At 32.0% G+C, this 26,108-nt stretch overlaps 1 protein-coding gene across 1 annotated transcript; it reads left to right on the top strand.

Moving 5' to 3' along the window:
* The first annotated feature begins 18,854 nt into the window (after positions 1–18,854).
* On the top strand, positions 18,855–22,713 carry LOC124943576 (aluminum-activated malate transporter 8). The gene is made up of 6 exons (XM_047484068.1): positions 18,855–19,180; positions 19,276–19,416; positions 19,645–19,917; positions 20,008–20,153; positions 20,720–20,857; positions 22,216–22,713. The coding sequence occupies exons 1-6, from the start codon at positions 18,901–18,903 to the stop codon at positions 22,711–22,713; spliced, it is 1,476 nt and encodes a 491-aa protein (XP_047340024.1). The 5' UTR covers positions 18,855–18,900.
* The last annotated feature ends 3,395 nt before the right edge of the window (positions 22,714–26,108 follow it).

The raw sequence follows: 26,108 nt of genomic DNA, 5'->3' as shown, positions 1-26,108 counted from the left end.
CTAATAGCAGAAATCAAACCAAAATAGAACAGCAGAAACCAAATAGAACCAAACGGGTATGAAAATCAACCATTAGATTTTTACCAAATGCATGATGAAAATGGTGTGATTGTCTACCACCGAATCATAATTAGAGGGAGAAAAAAGTCTTAATTAACTGTTGGATCGATGATCGGCGATGAACGGTGGAACGGCAGAACAGCGGAACGCGCGACAGAACGGCGGAGAGAAGAAAAGGGGAAGAAAACTTACCTGGCGGCGACTTCAACACGGGCGGCGACTGATCGGGAAGAAGAGGAGAAAGCACGGAGGAAGAAAGAAGAAGAAAGAAAAGAAAGAAGAAGTTGTTCGCGGGTTTACTTTAGGCTATTTGTAACGGTTATTGATAAAACCGTTACAGATAGCCAACCGCCGATTTATTTTCTTTTGACACTATCTGTAACGGTTTGATCAATAACCGTTACAGATAAAACATTAGTAACGGATTTATTAGAAAACCGTTAATGTTTCTTATTCTGAAAATTGTAAAGTGAAGTCATATCTGTAACGGTTATTGATAAACCGTTACAGATAGTGGAAGAGAAGATGAAAAGACGGATTCATATCTGTAACGGTTTTATCAATAACCGTTACAAATAGTGGAAGAGAAGATTAAAAGACGACTTCATATATGTAACGGTTATTGATAAAACCGTTACAGATAAGAGATTAGTAACGACTTTATCAGAAAACCGTTACTGATAACACATTCCAAAAACTGTAAAGTGAAGCCGTATCTGTAACGGCTTTCGAAAACCGTTACTGATACCACTAATTTGAAAAAAAAATTCAAGTTGCTATTATCTGTAACGGTTCTTTCTTATGTTCGTTACTGTTTCCTTCTATTAGTAATGGTCTTTAATAGCCATTACTGATATGTTTATAACAATAACGGTCTTTAATAGTCGTTACTGATAAAAATCTTCAGTAAGGGCGTTCGAACGCCGTTACTAAGCATCGTTACAGAAACCAATTTTTTGATTGCAACCTCTCTATTGTTGTATGTCTTTCCCGGAGTGGAGAGTTCGATTACAATGCTACTAAATCTTTCATCGAATTCAGTCATCTTCTCTCCTAGACGCATCTTCATACTATAAAACTTTTGTGTGGAAACTATGAGCTTGTTTCTTTAGTTTGATCGTTGCCCTCACAAAGTTGAATCAGCTTCTCCAAAATTTCTTTGGCAGACAAGCATGATTTGATTTTGATGAACATGTTCTTGTCTAGAATCTTGTAAAGAATTTCTTTGTCCATATTATCGAGGTTATTTTTCCTCTTATCTTTAACAGTCCACTCAAATATTGGTTTCTCCTTCATCTCAGGAGCAACGTCAGTGGAGGTAGTGGTTGTGCTGGGCTTCAGAATTTTCATTGGACCATTAGTGATGACATACCACATGTCATCATCAAGAGCAGACAGATGAGCCTGCATTCTGATTTTCTAGTCATCATAGTCTTCCTTTGAGCACATTGGGATTTTTCTTAGGATAAAAATGATTAATGTATTTTCTTTGCTTGAGAATAGAAAACGTGGCTCATATACCACTTGTTAAGATCGGGTACAACAATAGTAGGAGAATGAGTATTGTTGTGATCAATATAACTTTCAATTTGATTTTAATCCTATTAAGAACTTAAAACCTGTTTCTATTCATCACAAATCTTCGCAAGCTCTTCAAAGGATTCAAGTGCGGAAATGCTTACTAGATTTGAAGCGGTAGATAAATGACTGTAAAATGAAGAAAAAGTAACACAAGGAGTTTTATGGATGTTAGGAGAAACTTCTACGTCAACCCTTCTTCTGTTTCCAAAAGGTTTTTCATTAGAAGGCTTTGATTCGTGTAGAAACTACACAAACCAAGTCAGAAACACATGACTTAATAACTGCATGTTTCTGAACTCCTAGCTAACACTCTGTTGAACAGACAAAGTTCTATTCAACTTAGAATACTAAAAATACACTCAGGTAGAAATAGTGAATGGATTATAAAATAGACTTAGAGGAAGAGTAAACACGACGCTTAGTAATTGTCAATTCGTACGATTGTGTTCATGGAAGCGAGAGATTCACCATTTTACTCTAATCACCATTTATATTGAAGTGTAGTAACGGTTAAATCTTCCTATTGGATACGTGTCAACTTTCCGTTAGACGTACGCTAGGTGTACGGAAACGTACATAAGAATATATTCGTTGGATCATGGCGTGCCTAATTGTACTGTAGAATATTCGGTACATTATGGTATACTAGAAGTATAATGCGAGCTGAATGAATATTTGAGTGTGTGGCAGATAAGCTTATAAAGCTGACTTGGAAGACGGCTGATAACAAACGTAGAAGTTATCTATGCTAATGAGCAGTGCGGAAAGGCGAACGCTTCTTCAGACAACTGTTGAAGAAAGGCGTTTGTTCTCTCTTCTTCAAACTAGGGCATCTAAAGAAGTGAGGCGTTTGGTCACTCTTCTTCAGAATACACGTCTAACGAAATGAGACGTCTGCTCGCGCTTCTTCAGACTGCACGTTTTAAGATGTGAGACGTCTGCTCGCGCTTCTTCAGACTAACATGTCTGATGAAGTGAAACGTTTACTCACGTTTCTTCAGACTACACATCTGATGAAGTGAGACATCAGCTCACACTTCTTCAGACTACATGTCTGATGTAGAGAAACGTCTGCTCGCGCTTCTTCAGACTGCACGTCTGATGAAGTGAGACGTCTGCTCGCGCTTCTTCAGACTAACGTGTCTGATGAGGTGAGACGTTTGCTCGTACTTATTCAAACTAACATGTCTGATGAAGAGAGATATTTTCTCGCGCTTCTTTAGACTACACGTCTAATGAAGTGAGACGTCTGCTCGCGCTTCTTTAGACTGCACATTTGCTCGCGCTTCTTCAGACTGCACGTCTAATGAAGTAAGATGTTTGCTCGCGCTTCTTCCGACTGCACATCTGATGAAGTGTGACGTCTACTCGCACTTCCTCAGACTACACGTCTGATTAAGAGAGATGTTTGCTCGCACTTCTTCAGACTGCACGTCTGATTTAGTGAGACGTATACTCGCGCTTGTTTCAGACTTTTATTGAAGACATGCGTCTCTTGAGTTGTACCTACGCATAGGAAATTTCACAACTTAGTTTTGTTCATGAACACATCATTAAAACTATGTCGTATTGATTTAAACTTATTCACCTAAGTTTATTAAAACATTTTTCCTTAATTAATTATTTCTCTTTTAATTAATTTTCATTTTTCTTTATGTAACATTAATCTAACATGATCCAATCTATAAAAATCATGAGAAAATCTGATACGGCCATAATGTCCCGAATGGCTTCCCATCTAACATAAAGACTTTTTTTATATCAATTTTGAAAGCCACTCTTGGGGATATTTTTTTCTTCCCATAACCTTTGAGGAGGTTTTGTATGAGCAAAATGTTTTGTGAGATAGTTTGACCGGGAATGAATGTAGATTAATTTAAACTAACAATTTTACCAATGACATTTTTAAATCGATTTTAAAAAAAATTGAAATTATTTTGTAAACGACATTGCAACATGAAATCGGTCTAAAATCTTAAAATTTTTCGAGAACTGAGGTTTTGGGTATAAGAGTTAGGACTGTAGTGTTCCACTACTTAAGTATCTTCATGTTCTTAAAGAATTCATGCTAACGCAATGTGATTTCTACCCAGTGCTCTGATATCAATTGTCACGGGCTCAGTCTTTTCACTAACGATCCGTGCGACACTAGTTACGATCTTCGCAAGAACGAGTAACTAGTTAGCCTTACTCGACGCAACATTCGACGCTTAATAAAAACTGACCAAGTTTTCAAGTGATATAATATTATTCTCTGTAAGAGTTTACTCTCTCTATAGAATTCTTTTGTCAATTTCTATTAAGCGTCGAGTGTTGCGTCGAGTAAGGCTGACTAGTTACTCGTTTTTGCGAAGATCGTAATTAGTGCCGCACGGATTGTTAGTAAAAAGACTAAGCCCGTGACAATACCCCTACCGTAATATCATGACCCACAACCGGCCAGTTTTCCTTAAAGAATTGAGCATTAAAACCATCTAAATCTGGACTTTTATTACCGTTGATGCTGAACAGAGCCTCTTTTATTTCATCCTGTGTGACAACCCTAATTAGATTTTGACTGTCTTCAGCAGAAACTCTTCTATCGATAATCTGGTATAAGGTATTTAGTTGACTTGGTTGCGCTTTCTTTGTACCCATAAACTCTTTATAGATGTTGATGGCGAGATCTTGTACCCCTTTATGTTCTTGTACATATTCACCTCATCATTCTTCAGACTGTAAATATTGTTCCTCAGATTCCTAGCCATACATTTCTGATAAAACAAGACATTATTCTTTTCACTGAGACAAAGTTAATTCTGACTTAATTTCTGTTTCACAAAATTCTCTTCTAATAAGCTCAGCTTTATGAAATTACCAAGGACATCTATTTCTTCCCCGTTAAGTTGCTCATCATTTTCTCTCCCAAGTAACTTTTTTTGGGCTTGTTCTAAGTCAATTCTGGCTATTTGGACTCATTTGGAGATGTTACTGAACTTCTTCTTGTCAAACTTTATCAGTTGGATATTTAAAAGTCTGAGCTTTTCTGAGACCCTGAACATGTTTGATCCCTCCACATTTTCAGCCCACACTTTACCTAGTATATCTTTGAAATTATCACTCTCCATCCATATATTAAAGAACTTGAAGGGTCTTTTGAACCTATCCTCCTTCTACTAGAAGAGTTTGATAGGGCTGTGATCCGAGATTCTAGGATTCAACGTGTAGTTGGCTTCTCGAGAATTGAGCAATCCACTTCTTATTGACAAGACTTATATCAATTCTTCTTTTCTGAATATTTCCATCTCCTCTATTTGGTGACCATTTAAAGAAGTTCCCTAAGTTGGTTGGATCGATGCATCATATGTCTCTGATGCAATCGTTGAAGTCAATCATATCTTGGATAATATTAGACTCCAAGCTTCAGTCAATTTCGCTTCTCGTAGTATTAAAATCACCAAGGATAGCCCATGGTTGATCCCCATCAATCCAGCTCCTAATACAGCTTCAGAACAGTCTTCTCTCGGTACTAGAATTTCTACCATAGATGATAGAAAGTTGGAAATTAATTCCAGTGATTTTTTCCTTAACCCCAAATAGTATTGTTTGATCATTGGATAAAAGTGACTTGACTTCGGCAACCATTGGATCCTAGACAACCCAAATTCTTCCCGTTCTCGAGTTCGAATTATACATGAGTTCATAACTATTATCAATGCACAACATGTGAACCTTGTCAACGTTATTTCTTTTGACTTTCGTTTCCAGAATCTTCATGATTGTAACTTTCTGATTCGCAATAATCCTCTTAATTTCTTTGAATTTGAGAGGATCATTAAGTCCTCTTATATTTCATGTTATGATATTCGTGAATGGATATAGAGGTTTGGTTCTTTCATTTCAAAAATGTATTGCACTACACGATCTGTCTCATCATCACTAAAGTCGTATGCATCACTTTCATTACCGTATTCAATGGCTACAGATTGTGTTATATTAAATTCATACTCATCAGTTATTGGATTTGTTGCATATGGATCAAATTCACTAGTGCCAGTAGTCCCTTCTTTATATTCGTGAGTGTCCGCATGTTCTCTTCTGTTTGGCCTTTTTAGACTTTGGACTTCCTCACTACTAGATTCTAGAGCAGTTTCTATTTTAATTCGACCCACTTCGGAACTTAAACTTTTTGCTTCAATACTTCTCTTGTTTAGGTTCAATTCTGGATTTTCAAATTCTTTGACCCAAGTATTTCTAGGACACGTTCAATATATTCACCAAGAAATTCGACATTATTTATTCCTATATTTTCTTGTTCATAGTCATGTTTCTGACCCAAATTTTAATGTTTACTCAGACCCTGATTTTGACCCAGACCCTCGTTACCTTCAGCCTGTTGCTGATCTTGACCCATAGCTAGATCTTGATTCTGACCCTCAGCCTGGTGCTGATCTTGACCCATATTCCGACCCTCAGCCTGGTGCTAACCCAGACCCTCATTGCTCTTATCCTTGTATTGATCATGACCTTTAAAACTGACTTCTATACCTTGATTATTACCACGACTTTGATTCTCAGCTTTTGAACCCTGGCCCATTTCATCGTTTTTGTTACTTTTCTTTTAACCTTGATCTGGCTTTTGACTTTATTATGCTCTTAATCTAGTCTTGTCACATTCTATCTGAATAATTTATTTACCTTCAACGCGAAGTTGATTTCCTTTATTGGCAATTTCTGATTGGAGTTGATTTGTTTCCTAATTTTCTGTAGGGATATTAGTTTTGGCATATGTTTCTTGTGTTGTTACTATCACATCCTAAAATCACGTTTTTCTTGACCGAGGAATCTACGGTCGTGACAGAGATCTATGACCGTGGATGCTGGCACCCAGGGCCGAGTGGTCCGATCGATGATTCCGCAAATAAGGAATTATCAGGCAAGTACTTTTCTAAACGCTTTATAAAACTCACACAGTGCTATTTATTCATGTATTTTATATATACGATGCATATGGTTTCAAAGCATGTTTTCATTACAAGTCCATGGTTTTCTAAAGAAGGATGGTTTTGAGTTAAGGGCTATGGAATCTAAGAGATAATCATGGAGGAATTGACGGATACAAGAGGATGGCTACCAGGATGAGCTCTGGTGGTCCGATGCTCTCAAATATGGCTGGAGGAATTGACGAAGGGATGTGCACTCCAGAGGATCAGCTCTTCGGGCTAAAGATCCCGAATATGTGCTCAAGTCTTCAACTATACATGATTGATTGATGAGATACCCTTAAAAACCCTCATGGATGCAATGTCTTAAAAGTGTTCTTATAAATGTTTTCTGGGTCCTTAAACTCACTATGCTTGTGTGGTGTAGGAATCCAGCCAACGAATTTTATGACAGGTGAAGGAAGAGTTGGAGCGGTAGCGTGGTGTTGGAGATGTGTGTGGAAGGAGGGACCGAGACCGTATGACCGACTTTTCTATCAACCTTCTTATTGATTGGGTCAGATAGGCACCCTAGAGCTTCCGCATTTATGTTCGAAATCACGTTGATTTAGGTGCATGAAAGTAGGAGATTGGGGCGTAACAGTTACAGTTTTATTGTTCTGATTATCATGCCAGAAAACTGTGATCAATTTTTTTTAAAACATTTTTTTGATCGACTAACTTGAAAAATATTTTGAAAACATGAGGGGAATCAATTTTAATGTTTGAAAAAAAATAGTTTTAAAATGAGGCTTTGTATCCAACTCCATATTTTACCTTTCCGTTGAATCTGGGAAAGATTGGGAGTTTTTTAATGGAGAGTATGTCATAAGCCTATTTAAAAAAAATTCAATATTAATTAATCATCACGACTAGAGAGTCGCGACCTAATTTTTAAAATTAGGAAATTAAGAGAGTGAGTTCGGCATTTGGTTACACGTGGGAAAGGGTTTTTTAGACGCTATGTCCCACAATGCCCGTAAGGTCTTTAAAATTTAGATTATTCCATTTAACATTTAAAGATGGGCATTAGATAAAAAAAATGAAGACAAAAATTGAAAACAAGTATAAATATTTCAGACATAAAGTTATCCTAAAACCGAAGCTAAGCAAATTATTAATCAAAGTTTTAATTGGCCTAAGTCTAGATTTATTTTAAGAAACTTTAGTAAATTATTTAAAGGCTCTAAAATTTTATTATTTTGGGGGTTTATATAAAAGAAATTTGTAGTTCGAAAAAAAAAAAGAAGTCATAAGTCTAAAAAAAAATCCTAAGTCTAAGTTAAGGCTAGGTTCAATTTTAGTTAGGGTTTGTTTTTAAAATTTATCCTAACCTAGGATCAAGCAAGCCACAAACTCTTAAGTAATCAAATAAAAAAAAGTCAAACAAACAAACCTTTATAAGACTAAACCAAGCATAAAATAAAATAAAATAATAAAAAAATGCAGCTCAGTCCTCCGTCCTCGGTCTTCTAGTGCTAGGTCTGTTGGTGTTCGGTCCTCATTCCTCGGTCATGGGTCCTGGATCTTCGGTCTTGGGTCAGCTTCAAGTGCAAGAGGTCCTAAGCGTTGCTTGGATTGGAATTTCGAGAATTGCTAATAAGGCATTTGTTTGTCGAATGGGTGAAAGTATTGCATCTCACGCATCTGTTTGGGCGCCATTCGTACATTGCTCCAATTTCAAATATGTTTTTGAGTCTATCTTTGAGTTCCAGCTTTAATGGGAGAGATATACTTTAGTGAACTTCAACGCTTACCCTAGCTATAGAGACTCTTTCATAGCATTTCATAGCTGGATCAAACATTAGTGACTTTCCTCTTGTGATGGAGATATAGGCTATACTGGTGGAGTTGCACAAATGGGGTAAAATATTCTTCAGATTAACCTAGATCTTCTATAGTTCAGGTGGTATGTGGTTTGTGTTTAATTTTTCACTCCATTTGTATAGTTTAAAGCGTTGTCCCTTGATAAGAGTGTATTCGCTTTCAATGATTGGTTTAATTTCACTATCGTTACTGAAAGATAGGGAATAGAATGTATGTTCGTTAATTGTAATTCTTTCAAGTCTAGAACTTTTCCATTGATTCATAAGGGTTATGTTCACGGTTGGATAAGGAACTTTGGTGTTGCCCATAAAGTGCCCAACAATGACAAAGTTCCAAGATTTTACGCATTTTTCCTCTATCTTCAGAGGTAGCTCAAACTATGAGGATGATCAAGGGTGATAACTTTTTGGAACATAGTATCTATGCAAAACTTTACCTTCTCTAGATCAAGTACAACCCTGTTACCCAAAACTGGGTCGTTATGCCAAGTTTTATTGGGATTGTTTCTAATAGTATACACCGTTATTTTACTACACTTTCAGATCTCTCTCATGGCATTAACTGACCATTGGACCGTTTCATCATATTGATCTTTGTTGAAGTTGTTCCAGTCTTTCTGATAGTGATTATTAAACTGGATGTCCAATTCATCACTTCTTTCTTTCTTCATGGTAATCTCATGCTTCTTGATTTGGAGAAATAATTTTCTTCGCCGATTCCTAAGGCTTGCAAGTTTGCAATCTCATTTTTCTTCATAGACAAAATTGGATGGACAACAGTGATGTTGGACGTAGTTGTTGTATCTCTAACAAATCTAAAATTTGTCCACTTAAATTAAGAAACATAAATTTTTGTCATTCAACATATCTTATTCACTAAAGTTAGGGCTTAGTTTGTCCACTTAAGCTAAGTAACTAAACACTTTTCTATTTTTATTTTAATGGAAATTCCCCTAGTATAGAAGGTTTCTATATATATTTTTATCACATGACTAGTCGAGCACACATTTGAGAAACGAAATGTAGACCTTCTTAACCCTCTATGTACTTAGTGTCTTTGCCTTCTCATATTTTGGTGACGTCGGATCAAAACATCTTCAGAAATCGTGTTTAGTACATTATCGCTTTGACTGTTTAGAAGGAGATCTATCGTAAGTGCATTTCTTTGATATAGAGTTTATCAATTACGAATTCAAACTCTAGTACGAACGATATCGTCAATTTTCTTTGAATAATTTATATGCTCAAACATTAATATTTAAAGTTCACATAAAGCTTAATCTTTCAACCACGTATCATAAGGTTAGATCTCGCTTTTCTTTTGGAAGTTATGTGTTTCACACTCTAGACCTCAAAGTATTTTTTCTTATATATATTCGGGGTATATCTGATAGATTCGATACACACTTGTTCTTGAATTTGGCAAAACCGACAAAATTATAGACAAATAACAAATAATAATTTTAATAAAATCGATACACTTTTGTTCTTGTGTTTAGCAATCCGGACATGTATCTAAGGTGAACAACAAGTGGTGATTTCAATATATCAACCAACACAATCTTGTTTAATACAAGTACTCGTATTTTCCTACTTTTTTAGATGCCTTAAGTTCTCATGTATAACCTTCATTAGAGATGAAACGCCTCAATTCGCAACAATGGTTCCAATTTTAGGTATTTTCACTTTTTCATGAGCGATTTCAATCGGATAGTACTCCATTCCAATTTCAAGAGTTACTTTGGCACCTTTTGAGACAATCAAGAAAATGATTGACATTTCCTTATACATACTTGTTTTCTAAATCCTCGTTTCACTCTTCGTGTTCCTTTCTTTATCCATTATTCGCTAAAAAGATTAAAATGTCTACACTTGTCTAAATGATATCATAATCAATCGTGTAAAAGAATTTGATAGTTTATAATGCTCCTAGTTTTAATGTTGAGCTTTGACGTTTTTCCTGGTCAAGATTAACTTTGTACATAAGCTAAAAGGCTTAAGTGAATGACATTGACTCATATGGGATAGCTTTCTACCTTAACTAAAAGTCTCGAAAAAGCTATTATGACCTAGCTATGGTTAGATTTTTACGTAAGCTAAAAGTTTATCATTTTAACCATATATTTTTTTTAATAAAAATGCGCATAGTGTTGAAATATGAGTTTGGTATTGTTTTATAATTAGAACCGAACCCATGATAGGCTCTCTACATATTCTCATAAAATGAGAAATCAGGTTCAACGTAGGTTTAGTTACAATAGATTTGAAATTGAAATTTTCCTTATTGCGGTGTCCCTAGTGTTTAACATAGGGGATTTTATTTTTGGACATTATTGTGATTGAACCCATGATAGGATGCCTATGTTTTCTCATAAAAAGAGAAACCGGGTTCAACGTAGTTCCACTTACAATATAAATGATTTTTATTATTGTTTTGAATTTTATTAAGGACCAAACCTCGTGATAGGCTACCTACATACTCTTATAATAGGTAAAATCGGGTCCGATGTAATTTATTTTTCAAAAAGAAGTCAAATTAACCCTATCGTGAAATGTCTCCCTCATTTGGCCTTCTATTTCTTGCTTCTGATACCATTGACGTATAACTCAAACTCTGATTGTTTGTTATATGCACTCGGCTCGACTCTTCAACATTGTCCCCACATACTAGTAACGATTATCAACTTTTAATCTTCAACAATCAAACACGGCAAATCGTCTATCATATCTTCATGCACTTCAATTAGATCCACTATATGAAATGGTAATATATTTGTCATGGCTTTTAAGGCTAGGATTATATTGTCGTCGATGAGTTTTTGAATCACGCCTCTTAGTGAAAAGCAATAATTAGTCTTGTGCCATAGTTTGGTGGTATTCATATCACTCATCTTAAACTTCCATAATATAGGCCTAACAGGATTTAGGGTCATGACTTGAATTATGTTGTTTGACTTTAAAACCTCAAGAACTTCATATAGTGTCATGCTTAGATCTTTAAACTTCCTGGGTGGCTTAGGTGTAAACGAAGTAGCTCCTTTAGATGGTATGGGATAAGATAGTTGGCGGTTAGCGGATGATACCTAAGAACGATCTTACATTCGTGATTTCCAAAGTTTTTCACATCTCACGCATTGACAATATAGTTTACTTGTGCCTCATCCTTTTTCTAATTAAAATGAGGATTGCCTTGCTATGCCGACTTACCCTCGATGGCTTCTTTCTTTAGTACATCATCGTATCATGCTCGAGAAGTAATCAAGTCCTTCATAAAAGTATATTTTTTGACCGATATGACTTAGGTGTACGCTACATTCATGTTAGCGTAGATCATATTCACTTGAGTTTGTTCATTTGGTATTCCATCGATTGGTGAAGCCATGGTCTTCTACCTATTAACGTATGATTCAAAAGTTTTTTCTGGACCTTACTTAATACTCCTGAGTTTTCTCTTAGGCTTGTCCACCTTCAAGAACATACCGAACCAGATTGTGAATACCTTGTATATTTCTTCAATAGTCGGGTGGTGGGCTATGTTTTGTCGTAGATACCACTCAAGTGCCACTTTTGTAAGATATCGAGGGAACAGTTGCAATACCATGGACTCCACAAGCTATATAGGCATGAAGTTGGTCACGAACATGTTCATTTAGACTACTAGATCTTTGTTCCTAGCATTTGGTCGGATGTGGTAATTTCAGTCCATGAGGGACCACGGTCCTCTTAGTTGTCTATAACCTAAATTTTCAACTCTCACCTCCTTTTGTTGACTTCCCTTTAGTTAGGGCATCAATATGTTCTTTCATTTAGATTTGAGAAGCCCTAAGTTGTGTTATTTCCTCACTCTAACTAGCTAGTCATACTAATGGTGCTGAGATGAGTAGTGGCGATGTATCTTGTTCTCTAGTAAGTGAAGAGGTTTCCGTCTTCAGGGCTTGTTTAGTTTTGGTACCCGTATTACATCTTTGAGGCATGACTTGTATCGTTAGTTTTATCGTTTTTGGTTCTTCAATCGTGACTTTCTTCCCCTCTTGGATCTATTATAGCCATAGTATCACAAGAGAGGCTTCCTAAGCTTCCACACAATCTGAGGCGTGCAATAATTCTACTAGCACCTCATCTTTGGGGTCATGTGTCGTATGAGTGGCAAAAACGTTGGGCTCAAGTGGGTTAGTGGTTTAATAGTGGCCCCAAACAAAGGGTTTGTTTGGCTAGTGGGTAGATTAATTAATTATCTCATACAATACAGTAGAAAAGACATCTTGTTAATGAGAGTGTCTACTTGGATCCATGAGATAACGCTAGAGGAAATTTTCTCTTCAACCATTAGTTTGGGAAAAATAGTGGGTGACACGGACTGTGTTGTTGGCTCTCTTTCAGACATCGTACGAATGAAACGACCGGTAGTCGGATCTTGTGTTTGGCCCATTGTGAAAATGTGAAGTCTGTGGAACCATCAAGAAGAGTGACTTCAAAATAACTAGTGGGGACAAACAGTGTCACCTTTATGCATGTATGTTCCCTAACCGTAATAAGCGTCCAATTTCCAATTCGTTTTAAAATGTGTTGTATTTCAATGTGAGATCAACATTAATAACTTAAAGAAAGAAAATAACATAAGAAATGATTATATAAATTTAGTCTTGGTCCATCATCGTTCGTTTGCTCCTTCGTTTCTAGTTGAGGCCCGCTTCTATATTTTTTTTCGTAATGTTCGTCCAACTGTTATCCTTCTTCAGTGAGCTTGTTTATCTCGTAGATAGAAATTGAATCTCCTAGTCTACATGGCTAACGATCAAATATTTGTGTAATAAAAATTCAAAGATAACAACTCGTTATGTTAGGAATTATAATTTTCTCTTTTATTTTTAGACGGATTTTAGAATATGATTTTGGACGTCTATCGCATCTATATGCATACATGTATTTAATATATATATACAGGCTCTTTGAAGTGGTTTTGTTGCTTGAGCACAACAAGTTAACAGATTGGTAGAAATGACTTCCTTGGTTTTTTTATTTAAAACTTGGCATGACTTAAGAGAGAGTTATTTCACCGACAATGATATTATGCCATGACTTAAGAGAGAGTTATTTCACCGACAATGATATTATGCCGAAGGATCTCTCATTGTAAGGGGAGCTCTTAAATGGACGCACCCCTCACCACCGATTCAAGGATCCCTTATTTTCAATACTCAATAATATGAATGGAAGAGAGGGTTAATCCGAGATTTTTCCTAGTGTATTCTCATTGAACAAATTCACGCAAAAGCCTTCTAGGCGGGTAGAATCGTCATTCCTCATTGACGAATTTTAGCACACAAATATATAAGTGTATAGGTGACGTCGCACAACGCACACCATATACTACATGGACATAAATAAGCTCTTGGAGCTCATGCATGTCAAAGAAGATAAAAATATGGGTTTTTAATACTCATTTATGTGCAAAATATATTTTTCTAAAAATGGATTGCCAAAATATTATTTTCAAGTTAAGCATCTAACGTCCCTTGTAGAGTCGTTAGAAAATTGTATGTGTTTAAGAAATGATTTTTTTGACTTTTAATAAATAAATTTTAAATATAATATCTTTTCGAAAATTTTGAAATACAATAAAACAAATTGGGGAATGGTTTAAAAACTAGTTTGGTTATAAAAAGTCATCACCAAAATTTTCTTACAAAATTAGGGGAAAAATAAATTATTGACATGTAGAACAATAACGCTTTTGAAAAGAGATTTTTTAGGGGTTCGGTGCTTGATTACATGCGAGAAAGGACATACGCGCTTTGTTTAAGCTTTGTTTAATGTGATTGTTATAAACCGTCTCTACTCCTAATATATTTGCCATTTTTAGAAAATATTTACACTTATTTTGTCAGTTTATTAATATCTAGCATGTACCTTATAAATAAATCTAAATATAATACTCATCAAATAGTATAATAATTGTAAATATAATAACACAAATAAATGAACTAATACTTTTTTATAGAAGAAAATAAATGAGAACATAAGGTAATAAAAATTTATTAAATTCATAAATTAATTTTATAATTATAAATAAATCAACTCAAAATTTTTTAAATTTGTATATTGGGGACACAAATATTTGAAAATGAAACCAAAGATTCATTTTTATTAAAAATATTATGTTTATTATTTTTTGAATTTTTATAAAATTGTTCAAAAGTAATTTAAATATAAAATAAATAAGAAAAATAAAATAAAACTGAAATAAAGTGGGTCGTAGTTGGTTAGCTACCTTCATTTTCAACCTTCCGTTACATTTCTTGCAGTTTTTTTGTGATATATTTGGGTTTTCCGTTAACAACAAACCTATTTTTTAATTTTAAATTTAATTATTTTTAATGTAAAGTTAATGGAATAAATTTAAATCAACCAAAAAAATTTTAAAACTAGGGTAAGAGTGAATCTCAATAAACAATTTAAATTTAAAGAAATTAAATCGTAAATGAAATATCAATCTCAAATATTTCAAACTGAAATTTATAAATAAAATAAGAAAAAATAAGAAAGTGAGCATTAAATGTTTCTTAATAATTGCTAGGAGCTTCTTGAACACCTAATTAACACTCAAACAACCTCACATAGGTATGACAATGGATACTCATATACCCGATACTTGTGGGTATCCGATGGTCGTGGAATCTTACACATAAATTATTTATTGCTCTTTAACATAACATTTTTTTTAATTGTAACTTGTTTTCAAGCCATTTTCTGTAACTTGTACTGTTATTTTAAATATTCATTTGACATAACTTTTATTTTAAGTATTGAATTGACAAAAAAAAAAATGGTAATAGTATATGTAAACATCTAATAGGAAAAATAAGAGAAAAAAAGTGAATTTGAAATTGTTTTCATTGAAATAAATGATGTTACATAATAAAATAATTAATAGCATGGGGCTTATGAACAAAATTAACAGCACATTTATGAGCCCTATAGAATTGAGGCCAAAAATATCTTACAAATGATATGATCATGGCCTGCTTGTACAAATGGATGTACTGATCATCACTATGAAAACCTACTTGGTCATCAGCTGAATCTGAGTCATCCGATCATTTACCAGATTCTTTCCTCATACCTTTTAAGTGGATTACAGTGCATGATCCAAACTTTACAGTGTCCACTTACTAAGGTATCAGTGGATGTTAGACAGAGAGAGAAAGAGAGGCAAAAAGAATGGGTGGATCAAATGGGCATATGCATGGTGTTGTGATAGAGACATACTGTCCTAAAAGAAGCCAAGGAGCTCTCTCCTCCATCAGACGTGAATAGAGGGATGATGTCCTCCGCTAATTAAATATTAATTGGGGGCAATTAAAATATTAATTTGTCTTAGATCCCTATAAGAAAGAAAGAAGGTAACTGCAATTAAAAATTGTTAACTGAAATCCGGCCAGAACCCACCACCTTCGACCACCCACCTTTTTTACAATCTCCTTTTTTGTCCAAAGAGAAAATATGTGTCCTCTTCTCATCAGAAAGATGTCACCACAAACATGTAACCCATTTTCTTGGTCTAGGGATTGATATTTATTTCATATTTTTTATTTAACCTAACTGCTATAAAAAAAAATAGTCTTCTATATTACTTTCATTCAAAGGTTAATGACAATGTTATCAAAGGCCCCCAAGTTGATTCCTGTTAAGTCTAATCTCAACGCATTACCAATTCATCAAATGTTACTTGTTAAGAATTGCTTGAACTTTAGTGATCTTCTATTTAAAAACTTTAAAAAAAAAAATCTTTGAAATTTTTTGTGGCATGAACCTAATTATTGAGGTTACACTAAATTGTGTTGGATTTGCAGACATCAATTAGGCTTTTCTTTTAAGATTCTACCCTTAGGAAAAAAAGTTATTAGCTCTAAATATGGTGATACAGATCATTGTTTGTGTTCATGGTACAATGGTCTTCACTCTAGCTAGCTGTTTTATCATGGGACCATTTTTAATCAACTTCTAGATTCAAGCTTGGTAGCAGTTACGGTTGTCTTTCTTGATTGGAATGTGCCCATTTGAGAGATTATTCATCCTCTTTACTTGATTGCATTAGATACAAAGACATACTTTACACATTACTAGATTGATATTTATATATACATATGGAAATTGAACAATAAAATGTGTATAAATATCAAATAAAAAGTCTAAGAAATGAAAAGTCCACTACAATAAAATGAAATGCTTGAGAATATGTAATGAAAAGCCTCCCCATTTAGATTTTAATTGTTTGTTTAATATCCTTTTGCAAATGAAAAATAGTTGTGCACAATATAAGTTTGTCACATAGTAAATAAATAGTTTGACATAATTATTTATCCATGAATGTTGAGTCCAGCCAATGTGATAGATGGACTTGAACAATAAGTGCTCAAAGTCCTAAATAAAATAAAAGTCTTTTTAAATAACTATTATTACTTATGAAAGAGTACGGTAATATAATTATACAAAAAAGATAAAAAGGGAGAAAGAAAATAAATAAAAATATGATTAGATATTAAGAGTTTCGGCAAGACGATTTTTGGCTCGAATCACATGCAGTGAATGCTCGCAGCGTTTTATATAATTAGACTAGTTTAGATATTTATTTGGACTTTTCCTCAATACGTGTTGGAGTATTCCAGTTCTTGCATCCCACCCACATACTAGACTGTCATTTTAATTTTGTAATACCTACTTTCAAATTAATTTTTGTAATACCTACTTTCAAATTGTTATAGTTGTGATTTGAATTCTTGTCTAAGTATGAAATAAGAATTATTTGTGATTGTTGAATTAAATTTATAATTTTGTGTATGTATATATATTATTATTGTTATTTTTTTTTATAATACCCACCTCAAATTTATATTAGTTAAGATTCATATCAAACTCTAAAATATAAATTCAATTTATAATGTTATATATATATATATATATATATATATATATATATATATATATATATATATATATATATATATATATATATATATATATATATATATATATTTATATTTATATTTATATTATAATTATGTTTTTTACCAAATTAATTTGTCTATGGGCCAAACAGATCATTCTATTCATTTAACCTCACCTAAATATTTATAATAAAAGTGACTATTTAACATCTTTGGATAAAAACAGATGAATTATTGTTATGAATTTAAATTAATGTGTTATATATTTCATAGAAGACAGTTTAGGTCTTAATTTTTATAAGAATTTAATACAAAAGTTTTAAAAGTATAATGTTATAAATGTACAATAATGTTTGTCTAATTAAAAAAAAAATAGTTTTGATTTATAAAAGTTAATATAAAAATAATGTGTTATCTAATTCATAAAATATAGTTTAAGTCTTAAAATATTTTTATAAATTATTAATACAAAACTTTTAAAATATATTATTATGAAGGTAAAACAATGTGTTATATAATTTATAAAACATAGTTTACATCTTATAATATTTATAAAAATTAATACAAAAAATTTAAATTACATAAATTGTATAATCGACTTTCATCTTCGAAGGGCTAATCTGTCTTCTTGGCGGGTTGATATGCAGAAGACAGTTCAGGGGAAGAAAAACTCCCTTAGCTCGACCTTATCTACCACCTGTGTCGGTTGAGAACTGCGCAAAACCTGGAAATGAAAGAATTGAATAAATGTAATATGATATCTTTATTAAATCTAATGTTAAATTTAAAATATGAAATACAACTAGTTTAGTTATTTGAATTGGTATATTTACATCGTGAGGTTGCAAAAATGTAACTTATAACCGTCATTTTTTTTAAATCAACGTTTCAAATAAAACGTTTGACCAGCCCGTTATTCTACACAAATAGGTCTGTGTTGTGATCTTGTGATGCAATATACAGTGATCAAACATTAAGCATTATATATATATATATATAATGTTAAATGAAAAACGATATTACTAATTTCCATACGAAATATAATTTTATTGTTAGAAAAACTTATTTCTTTAATTGTAGAACATCTTATATTAATATGATGGTAATATTTATAATATTGTGATTTTCAAATAATAAATAAAAATAGTTATAAGTCTTTCAATTTCAAATGAACAATAAAGTTAGGCCAGTTTCATAAAATATAAAATAAATGTTATAAGAACATTGAATGATAACATGAAATTGAGACAAATAAAATAAATAAAAGAGTACTTTTTATTTTCCTTTATTGCCTATTTTTTAATATTTCTTTTCATAGACAAAAAAAAAATGTACTTATCAATATAATAATATATTACATATGTTACACCCCCACTTTTCTACTTATAAATATAAGCTATCTTGAGCTGATGTTGTTCACACCACTTTCATTTGCCTCTTTAATTCATTTGGTTCGCCGTACAAGAGCCATCCATTAATTAAGAGCTCTCTCTCTTTCTTCAAGATTTCACCATTGACAGACATATGGAGTCCACTACACAAAATAGTGCCGGGATTTTATCTCATGGGTTCTCTTCCATTAAAGCAACACCGGGAAAGATCAAAGAGAAGTGCATTGAAGTTGCAAAGAACACCAAGAAAACATGGCAAGATGATCCGAGACGAGCCATCCACTCCATCAAGGTTGCTTTGGCTCTCACTTTGGTCTCTTTGTTCTACTATTTCAGACCTTTGTACAATGGATTTGGTTCATCTGGTATCTGGGCGGTTCTCACAGTTGTTGTTGTCTTTGAGTTCACAGTTGGTAAGTGAATTAATTAATTCTTAAATATCATGCTTATAAGTTATATATCTTGATCTCCAATATTAAAACTAGACTTTTTTTTGTAATTAAAATAGGGGCAACCCTATCTAAGGGCATGAATAGAGGGTTTGCCACCTTCTTAGCTGGTGGGCTTGGCATTGGAGCAATATACATAGCCAAGCTGGCTGGACACAAAGGGGAACCCTTTCTTCTAGGAGCTTCAGTCTTCTTCTTAGGTATGTGAAAATTATAAAAATTAACATGCATGTGATCAATGGGTGAAAAAAGTATCATCCAAGAAAAAATCACTCAATTGTAAAAGACTCATAAGAACATTAATGAGTTTTGGATCATTTTTCAAAATAAACTCTTTCTTTCTCTTTCTCAATTAATAGCTTCTTTGATGACTTGCACATGCATGCCAATATTACTTAAAAAAACTCATCATATGAATATTATTACAGCTGGGGCAGCAACATTTTCAAGGTTTTTCCCTAACATAAAGAAGAAATATGATTACGGTGTCCTGGTCTTCATCCTCACGTTTAGCATGATAGCAGTTTCGGGTTATAGGGTTAATGAGATCTTGAATCTAGCAAACCAGAGGATATGGACAATCTTGGTTGGTGGTGCCATTTGTATTATCATATCTATATTTGTTTGTCCTGTTTGGGCCGGATCAGATCTTCATAATCTTGTCGCCGGTCATATCCAGAATCTTGCTAACTTTTTGGAAGGTGAGAGTTATTGATGGAAACAAAATTGATCAATTTACGATCCTCAACTGTATTTGGAAATATTGATGATAGTTAATTTGTTATTTGCAGTGTTTGGAGGTGAGTATTTTGCAGATGTTTCGGCAGATGAAGACAAGAATCAGAGTAGTGATGGTGTTAAAGACTGTAAGGAAATTAACTCGTTTCTTGAAGCTTATAAAACTCTGCTCTCTTCAAAAGCCACCGAAGAATCCTTGGTAACTTTCTCTCTCTTATTAATTAACAGACAACACTTTTATTACTAAGAGGATGACCTCAAACTCTTTTATCATGCATTGCTGATGTGTTTTTTTTAAAACAAATATTGTTTTTTTTTTATCAAAAACAAAAGGGTATTTTATTTATTATAAGATATAATAACTAAATAATTTTTTTTTAAAAATAATAAAATATTATCCTATTTGATTTTAAAACTCACATGATTAACCTAAAATAAAAAGTAATGATAAGCTCGCATAACACCTACGTACCTCATTTGGAAAGAAAGAGAAAATATATCTTAAAAAAAATATAAGAGATAATTTTTTTTTTCTTTTAAAATGAGATAGGTGCTGTGCGTTATAAGGGTATTGTATATATATCATTAGTCTAAAATAAAATATACTAATATTTTTCTAAAGAAAAAGATAATAACTTATTAAATAAAGACAAACAATAAATATTTATTTCTCAATTCTATTATAATAAAACAAAAGTATCAAACTTCCTTGTACATTGAATTAGAAATTTATAAGATATTTATTTTTATGTAACTTTTATGTAGGCCAATTTTGCATGGTGGGAACCTGGTCATGGAAGTTTCTTATTTCGACACCCATGGAAACAATACTTAAAAGTTGCGGGAATTGCAAGAAAATGTGCTTACCATATTGAAGCTTTGAGTGGTTATATTTACTCTGAGGTACTTTAAAAATATAATTTAATCTAAAAAATAAAAATTTATAAAGTTTTACATAAATATCAACACAACATAGGTGGCAACACAAGTTTGATTTCCTGTTTTTGTGATGACATCAATATTCAAAATATGATGTCATCCATTGGCGTGGTCACATCTACTCTTTACAAGTACAAAAGCGTATCACTTTGTCGTAAATTCTCCAATTGATTGTGACAGCCACTTCCAAACAAAGCACAATAAGCATGTATCTTATATATATGTATCGTTAATTTTCTTTTTTAAATTGAACTATAATAAAATATAATTTTATTTTTCTAATAAATTAAATAATTATTTATTTAAAACAATTTATATATAAAAAAATTATTTTATTAGTACATCATAGTTAATTAATTAACATTTTTATATTAAATTAACATTTTTAAATAATAATTAGAGTATTATTTTATTTAATTTAATAAGATATTTTATAGTAAAAATACAACATGTTTAACAAATATTTAAATAATTATTTAATAAATAATCAAATATTAAAATAAAAAAGTAATATATTTTAACACAATATACTTTTATTAATACTTTAAAACTATTAATTATAGTAAAAATATAAATAAATAAATAAATAAATACATTAATATATAAGTACATTAATGTAATATATAATTAATATATTTTAAATAATTTTAAATATATATTAGTTTTATTTATAATTTTGTTTTAGCCATACATTCTTTTATATAAAATATTATAATATTATCTTTTAATTATCATTATTAAATAATATAATAATCAATGTTATTAATTAACAAAAAAATAATAATATTATTTTAAAAATATATATTATTTAAAAAATCACTTGAATTATAAATTAAAATAAGGTAAATTTCATAAAAATAAATTTAAAGATGAAAAATAAAATAGTAAAAAATATTTAAATTATAAATAAAAATACATTTAACAATAGGTATTAACTTTTAAATATATATAAATATATTTAGGACTTATTTATTACTATCCAAAATTAATAAAGAAAATATTAATTATCAATTTTAGAAATTGTCCATTATTATATTTTTTAATTAATCATTTTATACAAAAGAGCCCTAATAATCCACTATGTTACAGTCAAATTAGATTTGTTCAAATATTTCAGTTTTAATTTGACAAAATTCTATTCATTTATTTTTTCTAATAACCTGATATTAAACTATGGCCTTAAATAAATTAGAGTAATCAAACCAAAGAAGAAGTAATATGAAAATTGATTTTTTTTTCTTTTCACAAGTTGCTTTTATAGATACTTGTACATTATCTTTTAAATTGAAGGTATCATGTCATGATAATATAATTTTTTGCAGAATAATCCAACAGAGTTCCGAAAATGTATAAGAGAACCTTGCGTCAAGATGATTTTTGAGTCGAGCATGGCCCTAAAAGAATTGGCCTCATCGTTAAAGATCATGAAGAGCCCATCGCCCACAACTAAAGCCAACATCGAGAACTGCAAAGCATCTATAGTCGAACTGAGACTCATTGTGCTGGATGCCTCTTCCAAACTAGCTATAAAAAACATTCTTGATGTGATACCCGAGATAACTGTAACATCAATCCTAATCGACATTGTTGAATGTGTCGAAATGATTGTAGATGCAGTAAACGAATTGGCATGTAAAGCTCAGTTTAAAAAAGCCAAGGAACTAACAATTGCAGCCAAGAATGCGGATAAGTTATTGCATAGGGGAATAGTAAAGCCAGTGAATGAAGGTGATGAGAGTAGAAGCAATGGAATTCATGATGTTGTGATAGTTGTAGAAGATGGTCTTCATCAGGTGCCAAAAGATACTGGTCCAATATAGGAATGCAGGTAATTTTGTGTATATTAGTGAAGGCCAATTAATCATATTTTGATGTATATTGAGTAAAAATAAAAAGGGAACTTATTAATATGAAAATCAGTTTGTTCTTTCATAAATTTAATATGTTTTTTTTTTTGTTGAGGTGTGGGAGGAGAACTATATCTAATTGTGTAAAGCAAAATTTATGTTTTTAATTGGTACAAAAACTCACCGTTTGAATTACCGGAATTAGTATTAGAGTTAATATTAAAATTATAATTCCAATTTTAAATAAGTTGATGTTAAATTATAATTTAATTCTTATATTTTGGAAAATTTATAAAATTATAATTTAATTTGTATATTTAAAAATATATATATAATAAAAATAATTTGAATATATATTATCTATATTATTAAAATATTAGTTTGACACAATTTATTATAATAGCATAAGTGTCAAATTCCGGTCCGGTTTACTCTTCTCAGCATTCCAAGTTCCATGGATGCGTGTATAAATGTTGTAGTAGGACAAAGGACTTATCGCGATACCCACACACAAATTTATGATGTCTCCATCGCTGACGTTCGTCAAGCAAACCACGTGGATTAACCAGGGTTTGATTCGGCTAATAATAACTATCCCGAAGTGGGGTCTCTTGTTCCGTCAAACTTGTCGATACGCTTAAACTTCATGGAAAGAGAAGCCTCAAGCTAGACCATGAAAAAGCAGTAAAAATCTACCGATCAAGTAGACCCACATATAATTACTTCTAAAAAAAACTATAAATAAAGGGAAAGTAGGTACTAATCACATTAGCATTTAGCAATTTTGTCTAAGGTTTCATTTAAAAAAAAAATATTTGTTTAGAATATTAATTTTCTAAATTAAAAATATATATTGTCAACATTTTAACTTCCTAAGTTAAAAAAGTGTCAATTCGACAAGTTAGCTTCCTAAATTAAAAAATATAATACTAGTTCAAAATCTTAACTTATTAAATTAAAAAAGAAAAATGATTGGAAGCACGACTTTGGGGAGCTACTCGTACAACGAAAGTGACATCGCTGTTATACGAAAGTGACCTCGTTGTTATACAAAAGAGACCTCGTTGTTATACAAAAGGGACGAGGTCTCTTTTGTATAACAGCGAGGTCACTTTAGTATAACAGCGAGATCACTTTCGCTGTACGAGTCGTTCCCCCAAAGTCGTGCTCCTTATCATTCCTCATTAAAAAAAATACTTGTTCTACATAATAACTTACTAAATTAAAAAATATATATTATAGGTATAACGGGTTAATCGTTTTGTAAATGATAAAATAATAAGATATTTTATTTGAAAAACATAAAAAAAATTAAATATTATAGTTGTAATTCCGAGCTAAAAATATGGAATTGAGAATGATAAATTATATTGAAATGGTTTTCAATGAAACTTTAATTTAATTTTAATTTTAATTCTTAATCTTAAATGGTCTAACAAATTTAAAAATTAGAACTACGCCCAATTTCAATTTTAATTTCATGGTTAATCAAACACAATAAAATTGTTTTTAACTAACTCGACAAATAAGTAAAAATAAATGAGTTAAAGTATATATAAAAGGTTTAGACATATAAATCACCATTGGGCAATTGGCTATGGGTATCAATTTTAACAAAACAAACAAAAGATGCTTCTATGAAGGTAAAGGAATTGAAATCACCGCTAGAAGTTTGCTAGGTGTACCTACTCCTCTAGATACACCACAATCACTAAAATAACCCATGTGGTTGAGATATTGAAATCATCATTTGCGCCTTCTAAATCATATGTCTTGAACACAAATGTGCCGATTCAATTAGATATACTCTATGTATAAGCTCATTCAAGTCGAGAGTTTTGATGACTTTTCAAAGCAAATGAAATCGAAGGCAAATGAAATTCCAAAACACTCACCCGAAGGAAACTAGTTGATTTAAAAGTCAAAAGACAATTTGAGGTATAAATCCAGTTGTAAAATGACCAATTTCGAGTGATCTCTTGCATATGATTGAGAATTTATTTTTTGATGACATGTTTTTTTAAGAAAAAGAAAGGTGACTAAAACCATTCTTCTCCGAAATAGTCGAAAACTTTTCCCAAGTCTTAATATTCTACAAACTTTTTAATCTAAAGAAAGTCACGCAAACGAAAGGTTGAAAGTATTCCTAGATTATACAAAGTTATGCACTAATTACCCTAGTTTAGACTAGATACATTTTTAAATACCTTAGTCCAGACTAGGAACCTTTCTAGAGACATGCACTAAACACCATAGTCTAGATCAGAGAAATTTTCTAAGCCATGCATCAAGTATGCTAGTTTAGAATAAAAATATTTTGATATTCCCTAGAATTCATTAAGGGTAGTTTCAAAGTCTTTTGCATGCAAAATCTTTAGTTCATACTAGCAAAATTTTCAAAATATCATTTTAAGTCCCCATCATACTAACCACGTCAAGACAGAACGCCAAAAACAGACGAAACGACATCCGAAACGACATCGTTTTTGGCTCCGGTTGTGTTCTTCATCGCGACGACACAAAGATAAGAACGGAGATCCGGTTGTGTTCCTCATCGCTTGTTTTTTGGCTCCGGTTGTGTTCCTCATCAGTTGTTTTTTGGAACTCACCCTAGATGATGGTTTTGACTCATTCAAAAGCTAGATGATCACCCTACAACGGTGATCATTCTCCCTACAACCGTAGGCCTTGTAACGACCTACTTTGACAACCAGTTGCCAAGAACAGTCAAAAGTCATTAATGACTTTTGATTAATTCAAACTACTAGAAGCTTCAACCGACCTTGGGACAATATAAATACCTCCCCTAAGATAATTCTGAAGCTAACCAACCAACATAGTCCCCTTAAATCAAAGAAATTCGAAATCCTCCATTAAAGCTCAAAAGCTTCGGATTTTTCGAAAATTGTGTTTAAGGTTGTAAAGCTCGGATTTGTGCATCCAAAAAGCTTCCATAAGGATCAAGGAATGTTCTCCAATTCTTGTTAAAAGTGCCAATCATCTTCAAATTCATATTCATATTTTGAATTTGAAATTTTTATATTTCAAATTATAGAAGCTTGTATGCTTGTTGTTTATGTGATTTTATAATTAATATTGATCCCAGGATCATTTAAAAACTATCTGGATATGATAGAATCGATCAATAAATCTAACAAACAAAAACCCAAATTTAAAATTTCAAAATAAAAAAAAACGGGTTTGCTGTTCTTGAGTTAATACGATCGAATTACAGCCCAAAAAGCTTCACAACATGATTTTAATGATGCTAGGTAATCATTTGGATCATGTTTGATCCACTCCAATCATCTTTGATGAAAATTAAAATTTCAAAATAAAATGAACATTTTAATTTCTTAAAATGGTCA

Source organism: Impatiens glandulifera, chromosome 6, assembly GCF_907164915.1.
Source record: "Impatiens glandulifera chromosome 6, dImpGla2.1, whole genome shotgun sequence".
NCBI classification, from domain to species: Eukaryota; Viridiplantae; Streptophyta; class Magnoliopsida; order Ericales; family Balsaminaceae; genus Impatiens; species Impatiens glandulifera.
This window is presented reverse-complemented; position numbering and strand designations above follow the sequence as displayed.